At 38.2% G+C, this 12565-nt stretch overlaps 1 protein-coding gene and 1 long non-coding RNA gene across 10 annotated transcripts in view; one reads left to right on the forward strand and one right to left on the reverse strand.

Annotated features, from left to right (window-relative positions):
- SYT1 (synaptotagmin 1) overlaps positions 1–12565 on the reverse strand; it is a 1216262-nt gene that overhangs the window by 88816 nt on the left and 1114881 nt on the right. For all 9 annotated transcript variants that reach the window (XM_061204233.1, XM_061204230.1, XM_061204232.1 and 6 more), the window contains one exon: positions 4586–4703. In XM_061204233.1, the coding sequence (XP_061060216.1) occupies positions 4586–4703 (118 nt within the window). The remainder of the gene's footprint in view (positions 1–4585; positions 4704–12565) is intronic.
- The window catches only part of LOC133100321 (uncharacterized), a 268666-nt gene that overhangs the window by 46158 nt on the left and 209943 nt on the right, over positions 1–12565 (forward strand). The gene's annotated exons all lie outside the window — the stretch shown is intronic.

Raw genomic sequence — 12565 nt, forward strand, 5'->3', positions numbered from 1 at the left:
TGAGTTTTTTCCAAGTACAGGGCACAAAAGCTGCTCTTTTCCTACTGCACCTACTTGCACCTGAAGAACAGCCTTGCAGCCTGCAAGACTCAAGATTTCAATACAAATAGCTAGATTCAGAAACCCTAGTTGGTGCTCACAAATACTTGAGCGCTAGAACAGGAAGCATCAAAGTTCAAGTGTCTACTGTAGATATGTGAATGGTCCAATCAAGTTTGTCACTGTAAAGTAAGAGTTGGGATTTGCATGGCTTGTTATATTGGGTATATGATAGAGGCAAAATCTTGGAGCCATGCTTTTTGAATTAACACAGTAGAAAAGAAAGAAACTGACTGTGTTGAAGAGTAGTAAGAAATTATTTTAAAAAATGTTCCTATTTCTTCTTCAGTATTTTTTGTTTAATCCCATATATTGTCTTAATTTGATATTGGGACTTAGAATACAGGTGTCTACTGATATCTCTTTGTCTGAATTGACCAGCCAATCCCATCAAACTTTTTTCCCACTAAATCAAGGAATTGGTTAAACTATCCATTGGTTGCTTTCACATTTTGCATATTTAACCCAAGATTTGATAACGTTACTAATAGAAATAATTACAATAATAGTTAGTAAGCACTTTAGTGTGCTTTCATTTATTTCTCACAATAACCTTATAAATAAGATTCTCTAATTATTCCCACTTTACAGATAATGCAGCTGAGGCTTAGAAAGCTAAGCCTGACTTGTCCAATGTCAAATTGCTAACAGTGGAAGACTGGGATTTAAACACTGGCAAAAAACCCATTTTGGTTCCAATCCACTAGCCATTTCCAGCAAATGTAGTTTGGCATTCGAATTACCTGGAAGGACCTCGGTATATAATTTTGGTCTCCTTGGACATAGGTCACCTTACTTTGAGACAGACCATCCAAGTGCTTAAAGTTATTTTAATGGTAAGTAGGTTAAACAAATTTGAAATGCAAGACTTGTTTTTTCAGGCCATAGCTCCTTTGTAAATAATTGATTATTCATTCAGCAGCTCAGCTCAGTGCTACCAGTCAGTGTGGGCATGGTGGGATGTATAAATATAGAGCACAGTCTAGTGAGAGAAGCGTGATGTTTGAAGGGTGAAAACAAACTACTGGCATTTAAAAAAGGAAAAAATTTGTTCTTTTAGGATGGATCAAAAAAATCTTCATGGAGTCCCTCCACGTAAAATGCTGTCTGTCCCAGGCACCCCTATGACTCACTTCTTCACCTCTTCCAGGTTGTTGCCAAAAGGTTACCTACTCACGGGTCTTCCTCCAACCACCCCATTTAAAGCGTCTCCCCAACATTCCTTATTCTACTTCCCTGCTTTGCTTTCTTCATAGCACTTATCATCTCTTGGTGTACAACGTGCTTTTCTTATTTATTGGCTTCCTGTCTGTTTCCCCACATTACAATGTAATCTGTATGAGGGCAGGGTCCTTTGGCTGTTTTATCCACTGATGTAAACCTGGTTTCAGAACAATGCCTAACATAAAGTAGGGACACAATACATAGTTGTTCAATGGATGGAGGAAATAAGACTTAAGCTGGGCCTGAGAATGGATAGGGTTTAGCTAGACCTTGGTGGATGGAAGAGATTCCAGGTGAAGGAAACAACTTAAGCAAACAGTGGAGGCAGCAAATCCCATCACCTCTTCCGGGCACCAGTGTGCTGGTCAACTTGGTTCAAATATAGAAATATGGTGGGGCGTAGTCTGGAAGTATCTATATTATGTAGACCTGAGTGATTATGACTTAATTTTACAGGCAGCAGGAAGCCCATATGATTAGGAATCTTTAAGGATGCTTCAAGGCTAAATATCCTGAATTTAATATTTAACTGTTAGACCAAATCATTCCAGGTAATTCAAATTTAGGGGTGGAACTGTGTTAGGTGGGTCGTGAAGCTACTATAATTGTAAACCCTCGCAAAACAGCCCAATTTGGTTCCAGTTAACTAGCTATTTTCAGAAAATGTAGTTTGGCATTTGAAAAAAGAATGTATTTTTTTCTTTTTTATAGAGTTACGAAGACTGAATTAGATATGACCTCTGGCCTTGCCCCTTTCATGTCACAGTGTTGAGTTAACACAATGGGTAGTAGGAGTCATGCCAGGAGCCCTTCCTTCGCTGGGATACCTAGCAATTACCCAACTACACATGGTTATGACTGCAAGCCACATAAATAATGTCCTGCTAGACCCAGCTTCCCATAGCTAAACCTCAAAAATGCCTGTAGCATCTCTGATGCTGCTGAACAACAAGAGAGATGGATGATGGAAGAGGCGTCAGAGTGTCAAGAGGCACAAACTGTGATTAACGAATTGTAGGTGAAATATCTATCTGTGACCATGGGGACTCCTTTCTAGGACTTTGGGAGAAGACAGAACAAATAAGGACCCTGAAGTTACTGGCTTCATGGTAGAGTTGCTTCTGGAACTCTGAAGAAGGGTGTAAGGTGAATTGGGAGGAAGACCAGGAGAGCACTAGATAGAGGTGATGAGGAGGTGGTTGGCATAGGAATTTGGAAAGGAGTGTGGGAGAGAGGATACAGAGAACTATATGATGATAGTTGGCTATTGAACCAAAGGAAGCGGAAAGGTCAAAGGCATCTGAAGTCAGACTTCAAGATACTAAGTAGAATTCTGGGGGTAAACTGTTCTCGTGCCTAAAAACTTCTCTGCACATTAAATACTCTTTTGTTTCAGGTTTAAATACATTGCATTTATTATCATTACTGATGTTCAAATTATCACATCTTTGGCCAGTGGAAGCCTCTTCAAGGTGACTCTTAAGCCTGTTGACACGACCTCCTTAGTCTTTGATAGTTTCCTTGCTTTCTGGTATGACGAGATGTTCTAGGCTTGTCTTGTATACCTTCCTTTGCCACACCTGGAATCTACCATTTCTCCAATAAGCTCCAGGTTCTTCTAGTGAGAAATTGTATTTTCACACCATTTCTGGTTCTGGGATGGTCGTGGCTACTGGGTCAGTCTTTGTTTCTAGGCCTTTTTACTGGACAGAGCCAGGAAAAGGTGGATGTGTATAGACACATACATATGTGTATGCATATATTTTGCATCTTGGGCACAATAAATACTCTACATTTTTAAAAGAAACTGCTCATTGCTTTAAACTTGCTCTGTTAATGCCATTAGGCAATGAAAGCAGCACGTTTTTAAATGGGGTCTTAGTGACATGAAAGAAGTAGTGCAGATTCCCCAGGCAATGTGTTTATAAAGAGAAGTAAATTTAGGCACCAGGAGAATTTGGTTGACAAATTAGTGGTTCAGTAAGTGGAACCTTAGCTTTAGCATATTTTAGCTGTTATACTTTAGAATATAAAATCACCATGCTGCATGAGGGTGACCTTTTGAAATTTGCAATATTTTTATTAGAGAAAGCGCTGAATAACCAGTAATGTTGGTTCAAATTCCATAGCCATGAACAGTGATAACTATAGTCTATTTTTGACCCTGTGCCATATCAAGAAAATTCCTCACACTTTAATGAGTTACTAGAAGATCAAGAATATAACTGATTTAATCACACAGAGAAGAAAATAAAAACAATTGTGTTCAGCTGTGGAAATGACAAGTCCTTGAGTTGACTTTGCTTTTGAGCAAGTATAATGGACTTGAGGACACGGGGAGGGGGAAGGGGAAGCTGGGACGAAGTGAGAGAGTGGCATGGACATATATACACTACCAAATGTAAAATAGATAGCTAGTGGGAAGCAGCTGCATGGCACAGGGAGATCAGCTTGGTGCTTTGTGACCACCTAGAGGGGTGGGATAGCGAGGGTGGGAGGGAGACGCAAGAGGGAGGAGATATGGGGACATATGTATATGTATAGCTGATTCACTTTGTTATACAGCAGAAACTAACACACCATTGTAAAGCAATTATACTCCAATAAAGGTGATAAAAAAAAAAAAAGAATATACTTTACTCACTTTTTTTAAAACTAAAATTGGGTTGTACAGAACTTTAAATCCCAAAATTTCCCCATCCCCAACACAAGCTGTAGAGAATAAATGCATTACCATGAGGATTCACCCTCAGATTTTATTGTTCACGTATATTTGAAATGCTGCATGTTCACACAAAACAGTGTTGCTAAAAGCTATCTTAGGCTATATACTTACCTAATATTTGTCTTTTATTATATAAATTAAGTATTAACCTAATGAGCCTCAGATAAAACAGTATTTTTCATATCATAAATGAATTTTGACCAAAAAACAAAACCAAAAAAATGGAACAAAATTATAATTGGTCATAGGTGTTGCCTTTCAAAAGAGAAGCAGTTTTTCAGCTTTCAGAGCCATAGGATTGACAATTGATACCTGGGCTGTGAAGTGGGAAAATAGGTTTCATCTTCTCTGCTAATTCTAATAAATTGAGAGTGGCTTCCTGGGTCTCTGTGTTGGGATGACTTCTGAAACTGCTTCCAGGCTCCATGGGAAAGAGAATTGTGACCAGTTAAGGGGTGGGGCATCGCGGCACGTGTGCTGTGCACTCGGTATCCACGATGAAACAGCATCAAAAAACACAGTAAACATCAGACTCACCAGACAAGCCACCCACATCCATCTTCTTCAGGTTCTTTGCCTCAAGAATGACAACAGTCAGTTTGCCAGCAGTAGGTACGTAGCGAAGGGAGAAGCAGATATCACCCAATTTCTCTTGCTATGAAAACCAATAAGAAAGTATAAGTAATTTTTCAAATAAAGGTGAATGTGGTTTGTACATAAACACTGTAAACTCCTCAGGGAGGGGGATTATGAGAATTAGAATTTGAAAACTCTTAACGTTCACTGGCATTTACCCAGTGGTCTTTCATTCACTGAGGTGTCATCAAGAGTGACTGTAACTCATTTCAGTTTTTAAGTAGCTCATCTATACTTTAACATTCATCAAAATATATCCATAATTCAGTGGTTCAGGAGATGGGACCAAGACGACTTTTTTAGAGACTGCTTTCTGAATAGTACTGCAAAACTCATGGCAAAAATTCATAACTTGATTAAATAGCTTTGAAGAGAGCCTAACACTTTTTTGGTAGAATAAACCTACCTACTTTTTTGTCTTTTGACATTTCAAATAGGATTATGTGTAATACTTAGACTTTTTGGGGGAAAAAGACTTGCTTTCGTGTTCCATTAAAATTCTATTTATTGATGAGAAATTGTAAATTCCTAATAGCAGAAAGGCAAAAAGGCAAAAACGTATATAAGTTTTTGCACTTTTAGTTTTACTCATTTCAAGTGAGGTCTAACTTTCTTTTTCCTTATCCTAAAATTTATAAAAATCTAAGCGGTGGGTCAAAAAAGTGAAATACACAGTAACACAAAGTTTCTCATATACCCTCACGTTATTTCATTGGTATCATATTTTAGTTTCAAGAACATTCACCAATCCTATATTTGAGCATTTCTGAATAACTGAAGAGTTTAAAATGATGATGCTATATAGAACTTTTACCTTTTTCAGAAAAGATGCCTATGGGTTCTCCCACCTTAAGTGTTTTACTCTTTAGGATAACTAAGAACTTTGGTAATTGAACATGAGGAAGATTTTTGCATTCATATTTAAAAGCATGAGAGACGGGGCAAGGGTGTGCAGTTTGTTGTATTCTCAGATGCTGGAGGTGCTAGACTGCTCACTGACATAACGGGATTAAGTATATGTATGGCAAATCAGGGTTTATTTCTTTGTATCTTTTCCCTGCCCACCCCCCTCCAATAGTAATTCCAAAGAAGGTAATGGTTGTGTCAGACTTTTGCAGATAGATTTCTAAGATAGGAATGAGGTACAGAAGGCCATAGCCTCAGGTCTTCTCCTGTTGTACTCCTAACATGGCTGTTTTTGGCCTTCTCTGTATCTTGACATATGTTAAATTGGCTAAATTAACTGCCTAGATGTAATCCAACAAACTAAGAAAATGCAATTCCTTTTTTTTTTGGGTACTCATTAAATCCATCTTTCAAAAAGGAAAGGGTATCTATCTGTTCTATAATTTATCGATAGGTGAGAAGTAATATATTCAACGTCTGTGTGCGTGTGTGCGCGCGCACACGTGAGAGAGAGAGAGAGAGAGAGAGAGAGAGAGAGGGGAAGAGAGAAATGGTACTTTCTGCTTGTGTAATGCTTTTGAAAATATCACCACATGTGTGTATAGCCATGGTTCTTTCATTCCTTGAGTTCCCATAGCACCTTACCCACATATCTCTTATGTTACTAAGGACTTTTTTTGGTCTTACTGTGCATGTCTTAATTTTCCCACATGACTAAAAACTCCTTGAAGACAAGGTCCTTCCCTGAATTATCACTTTCCACATATTTTCAAAAAGTAAATACATGGAAATTGGAGCTAATTCCCCCATTTTGAATTATCTAGGTCATACCTCTCTTTCACTAATGTAGATAATAGAGAGTTACTTCTAATGTGCCTACTCACCCCTAGGAATTAATGTACACATCAGGAGAATCTAGTGGACTAGATTACATTTCATAGTCTCTGAAAATACAGAACGGGCCTCGATAGCACAGAAATTAATGCAAAGGATGGACAAATTCACCTGAACCTTAGGAGACAAGAGAAAGGTAAATGAACAAAACTACTGTTCAGAAATGCTCATCAGAAGGGTTCTTTTTGCAGGAGTCTATTTGCCACAATAGCCTTCCTGGGGGACTGCTGGAGAACCAGGTCACTCTAAGCATCCTAATCAGGTGTTCTCTCTTAAATGACACCGCTCTTCGTGGCCCATAATCTAATTCCACAATTTGTAGGCATCGCAGGTGCTCTAAACAGAGTTGTCATAACTTCTAGTATACTTTTATTCTTCAGTCTTAGGATATATAGGGAATCTTTAAGATTTTACATATTTAGTTTCAGAAGAAAGCAGTTGCAGTTTGAAAAACCATACCTCAAGTAGAAGAAATATGTCAAGTTACCTGTAATTTTAAAGCTATGGGATGGGGGAAGAATGAGTGACTGAATTTCAAAGTGGATATTTTGGGAGAAAGGGAAATAGAGAAAAGTACTTATTTTAGCACCTTTTACAGATCTCCATTTAATTCATTAACTTAGGAACTTGAACATGTAAGATTTCATTTGCTCATAAAATCATCATAATTGGTATGCCAAATTAAGCATGTATTTTTATGTTAATCAACTGAAGTTGCTTTTCAGTGCTTTAAAATTTTTAAACTCGGTTTACATAGGGTTACCTGATGTGTCAGCATGGAGCTAATGCTCAAAGTCTTTTGACTTGATTCTGAGTTTTCTTTACTATCAGACTGTCATGTGGAATGATAGAAACTAATATTCCTAACTGACTGCCCACTAGGATATTCTCCTTTCACTTTTAGATTGTCTTACTAAATGGATGTTCATCAGCAAACCCTTCCCTCAACTGTTTGCCTTTTCAATACCCTTACCTGTCAGGGTCACTAACTAATCTGTTTCCAGTGGCCACCTTACCTTTTGTTTTCCTCTAGTCATTCAGCCTACAAGTCTTGACATTTCTTTCTTTGGGTAATGTATCTTCAACTGTATTTTTTCTTTCACTTTTTTCTACCACCATCATCAGCATGACCTCTACCCTCACCACCTCCACTTCCAATATGACCTGCATCTCTACCATTTGCTGCCATCACTACCATCACCCTACACCATGGCCTCCACCACTACCTCTATGCCCTCCACCTCCATTTCCACTCTGTGAGATTATGCCCTAAATACTTGTGTCATCTCTTTTGAAATAGTCTGAGCAAAGATTTCTTTAAGTCATAGTCTCACCAAAGTCCAATGTAGACCGCATACTAATGCCAAGCTAATCTTTCAAAGGTCCAAACCCATCTTCCTGGCTTTCAAGAAGCTCTGTACTTTGCCCTAACTATCCAAATCTTTTTCTTCAACTTCACTACCTACTCAATCTTCAGAATATATTTTGAATTTGACCGTATCTCCCCATTTATAGGGCCATCATTCTAGTTCAAGAAGGGTGACCAACCACCCTCATTTGCTCAAGACTCTACTGGTTTAAGCCTCACAAGTCCTATATACTGGGAAACTTCAGTCCCAGGCAAACCATGACTATTGGTAACCTTAAGTCTAAATCATCACATAATTCCTGGACTAGACTTCTCTAATAGCCTCCTGATAGCCACTCTGTTTCAACCGTTTCTCCTTTCTAGACTCTTCCTCACATAAAAGGCAGACTGATCCTTTTAAAGTGGAAATCTGGTCATGAGACAATCCTACTCAAAGCCCTTCAATGTATTCCCATTTCACTTAGAATAATCTGTATTCCTTACACTTAAAGGCCTTATAGATGGGGTCTGACCCCTCCATCTCCTACCATTATACTCCCAATCTTACTTCCTCTCCTCCAAACCTGTTAGGTACACTTTGACCTCAGACCCTTTGCCTATGCTCTTCCTTCTGCCTGCAATATTCTTCCCCCAGACACTCTCATGGATTGTTCTATTAGTTTGCTCAGCTTTCTTCTTTACATGTCACCTCTTTAGAGACCTTTTATATGGCCATGCTATCTGAAGAGGTTCCATCCACTCCTAAACACTCACACTACCTACCCCCATGCCCTGGTTTTTTTTTTCCATCCTAGCACATATTGCTTGAAGTTCTATTTTGTTGAGGTTTTCCCCACCAGAGTATGAGATCCACAAGAGATGGCTGGCACAGAGCAGAGCCATATATGCCTATTGATGGAATAAATGCAGATTCCCTACTATCAGTTATAGTCAATGTCCTCAGTATCCACAGGTTGGGTTCTCCATGGAAGCAAACTGATTTGCAAGTGGGAGATTGGGATGTGTCCTTTGAATCAACACCTGTGGGAGAGTGCAGAAAGCAGGATGGCTCGGGTGGAGAAGTTGGGCTATGATGCAGTCACACCAAAGGCCTCAGTCGATCCTATGGGAAGTTCTGGAGCTAAAATAGCTCTTCAGAGATGTTCTAAATTCTGAAGAGATGAGTTTTATGCTCCTGAATCCACCAGTCTTTGGATGTGGCCTTTCCCCACATCTTGGACCAGGGTCTCCTCAGCTGTGAGGGAGATTCTAAGGAGGAGGAACTCAGTTGTTACGAGTGTCAGCCATCAACACTCTTGGCCAGTGGAATAAATGGCTTCATCATGAAGATGGTGCAAGACTGTGTGTGTGTGGAGGGGTCACCACAGCAATGACTACGTCTCTATGAGCTATCTTCCTTCCCATCACCAGATTTTTGCTTAGGAAATTCATCTACAATATCTGTAGTCCCTTATTATGCCTAATTAAATTACCCCAACCATTAAGCCCTAGTCCAAGTTCCATATCTTCAAGTAACTCCATAGTGCACAAGGATTTCTACTAGTAATTAATTGCTTTATAGCCAGTAGTATGGTGCCTAGAGATATTTTCCCCTATTCATATTTGTGAGTTCCCCTCATCCTAATCTCCAGAAGAAGAGGGATTGTACTTGATACTACCTTATAAGGCACATGATAGGGGCTTAGAAATAACTGTTGGTTGATTGCATTGAAAAGAGAGCCTCACCAGTCTTGTTTTGTAAACAGCATGGACACTAGTACTCGATATATCAACAGTGTTTCTAGTTAATCAACAAGTCAACTAATGAATATATTCAGAGGTCTTTCTTTGTTCCTAGTGCTGTAGACATGGCTCTGTTAGTCCTTTCATGAAACTGGAAATGAAAACATTTCTGGAAGTGCAGTTTTTATAAGATAATTTCAAGACCCTATGGGGTTGCAGCCGACAGATGAGTGCTTTTGCTGGTATGATTAGCTCATGAAGGAGTCTTATTACTATTAGAAATCTCAGCTTTATGTATAATTTATTTTAGTCAATTGCCTTGATCACTAGGTGGAAACTGCCAGTCAGTGTTAGAAAGTTCCAACTGTGAGATTCAGAGAAATTAACCTGCTCTTTTAGAATATGGAGCTGACAATCAGAAATCACCTTTGTTCTGAGCAGCTTGATAATTCTGATATTTTTTTAAAAGCATCCACTGAATAGAGTAGACATGAATTAATGATTTAATATAGACAACTACAGTAATACCTTTCCTTTTTGAAAAGCATTATAGATACTAGAACAGTATGAATGAATATTTGAATAAATGAATATTTGCTGGCTTTTATAGCACCATCCATCATTTTATGTGTAAAGAGAGGTGTTCACTTTAATGATCTTTGTAAATGGGGCTAAGTTCACACACTTGTTGGAAATGCTGTACTTTTGAATGAGTTTTAAAAAGGTATCTGAATTGACTTAATGCTGTGACATTTTAAAAGGACATATTCTATTTATGTTAATCTTAAGATTTTTCTATGTGTTAAACTGGAGATATTCTCTCTGAATAGAAGTTTTTTTTCTGAGGTTGGGCATCTATTTAGAGGTGACAGACAAATGGCAGTCCAATCTCTCAAAATGAAAATCTAGACTATTTGCGTATTCTCCATTTGTAAAAATACAAAGATATTATTCATTTATAGGAAAGGTCAATGTCAGGTTTTTAATTTTAATAACAGGGTGGCTTTAAATATATCCTTTGTGTGGTAGTATCTTTCAAATTCATTTTATTCCCATAACTACTCTCCTACCCCTGAAGTATCTGCCAAATCAGTATTTACATCTAATGGTCCAGATGGTCACAGTGTGAAATGTTGCTGTGGATGTACCCAGGCTAAAAAGACTGAATCTGGCCTAGTGTGCAAATGGACAGTAAATGGTTCAGGAGAATGAGACTATGTTATTTCTTTTAATACTTATTTTGTGAGGTTACTATGTAATTGATTAACTTCGTATTCATTCAACTATTCATTCGTTTCTTACTAAGCAATGATTAAGTTCCATCATAAACTCTTCCAGGGTCTAGTCTAGGTTCCATAGATACCTAGAGGAATAAGATGACTTTAAACAAGTTCAGAATGTAGTAGAAAGACAAATTTAAACAGAATAACAATATCATGTGTTAACTGCACTGAACAGGTGGCACAAATACTCTGGGGACAAAGAGGAGAAGGTTGAAACTTGCCAGGGTCTAGTGATAGAATTAAGGAAGGAAGACTTTATTTGGAGATTTATACCCCCAATAATCAAAGATAAATTTTTCCAGCCACCCCAAATAAACATCCTTTGTAAAACAAATGTGCTTGCCATGCAAATGTAGCTTTAGGACAAGTCTTACAGCTTTCCCCTTTCAGCTAGAGCTAGTGTATATGGGGGGGTTGGTGACATGTAAGTGTGCTTGAAGAGCCAATACCTGAGCTGAGATGGGAAGATTCCACAGGAAGAGTCAATGTGAACCCCTTGAAGGACAGGGCAAGAATGTTCCAGGCACAGGGATACATGTGCAAAGTCTCTAAGCGCTTAAACAAGTTACTCTTCTATAAGTATAAAATGTATGTAATTTAATTAAGGACAGCTTTCTATTTATGATTTATATCTTCAAAACTTTTTCACTATATCTTTCACTTCTACTTTGATGAAGAGATACACTTGTAGTCCTATTAGAAATAAGAATTAACAACAGAAAAGTGGATATTCTGAAGTGCTCTAAAAATGATGAAAATAGAAAATCAAAATGCCTATTAAAGTAACAGTACAGTGCAGTACAGAGTGATGGAGAGAGTACTGGACTGAGACACGGGCATTAACTATTTGTTCATCAAACATTTATTGGGCATCTCCTATGGGCCACCACTGTCCTAGATACCAGGACACAATAAAGCATACAAAACCAAGGAACAAAATAAACATGGTAAAATACAAGGCAAAGTAAAGTAGTTAGAAGAGTGCTTGGCACATAAAACGTACTATGTGAGTTCTTGCTATTATAACAAAAATCCTGTTTCAACTACCTTCTTCCCCATACATAGTGCCATATATAGGGAAGAGGGTGGTTGAAATAGGCACTATCTAGAGAAGCCAAACTTCTTGAATGAATTGTCTACAATCACTGTCCCTATTTGTTCATGTTCTACTGATTTCTCCATTACTTTATTGAATTGAAATGGTTTCTGCCAAGTTTTCAAATGACATCCATCTTGGTAGGTCATAAATATTTTTCAGGTTTCATTAACCTGAACTCTCAGCAGGATTTGTTGACTTCTGTCTCTTCCCTGGATTCTGTAATTCTGGAGGCTTTCTTGATTTATCTGCCTCTCTGGCCACTGATTCTAGTCCAAGCCCATTTCTTTTCTTCTTAAACTGATATTATCCCAGTCTATGGCTTTAGTTAACAATCCGGAAGTGATTCCCAAGATTGTCTCTTCAGTTCAGATCTTTCATCTGGACTCCAGACTTATATATCCACTGCTTACTTGTCATTTCCACATTAGTACGTTAAATAAAGATCTTAAACTCAAATGCCAAAAACTGAATTTCATTACATTTCTCACAAGCCTGGTTCACTCTATTTCAGTATTGGCCTCCAAACAGTTGCTAAAGCCAGAAAACTGGGCATTATCACCGACCATTGACTCCTTTAGAGATCTGATTTTACCTATTAGAAATCTCTC

The sequence above is a fragment of the Eubalaena glacialis genome, chromosome 11 (assembly GCF_028564815.1).
Source record: "Eubalaena glacialis isolate mEubGla1 chromosome 11, mEubGla1.1.hap2.+ XY, whole genome shotgun sequence".
Classification (NCBI taxonomy): Eukaryota; Metazoa; Chordata; class Mammalia; order Artiodactyla; family Balaenidae; genus Eubalaena; species Eubalaena glacialis.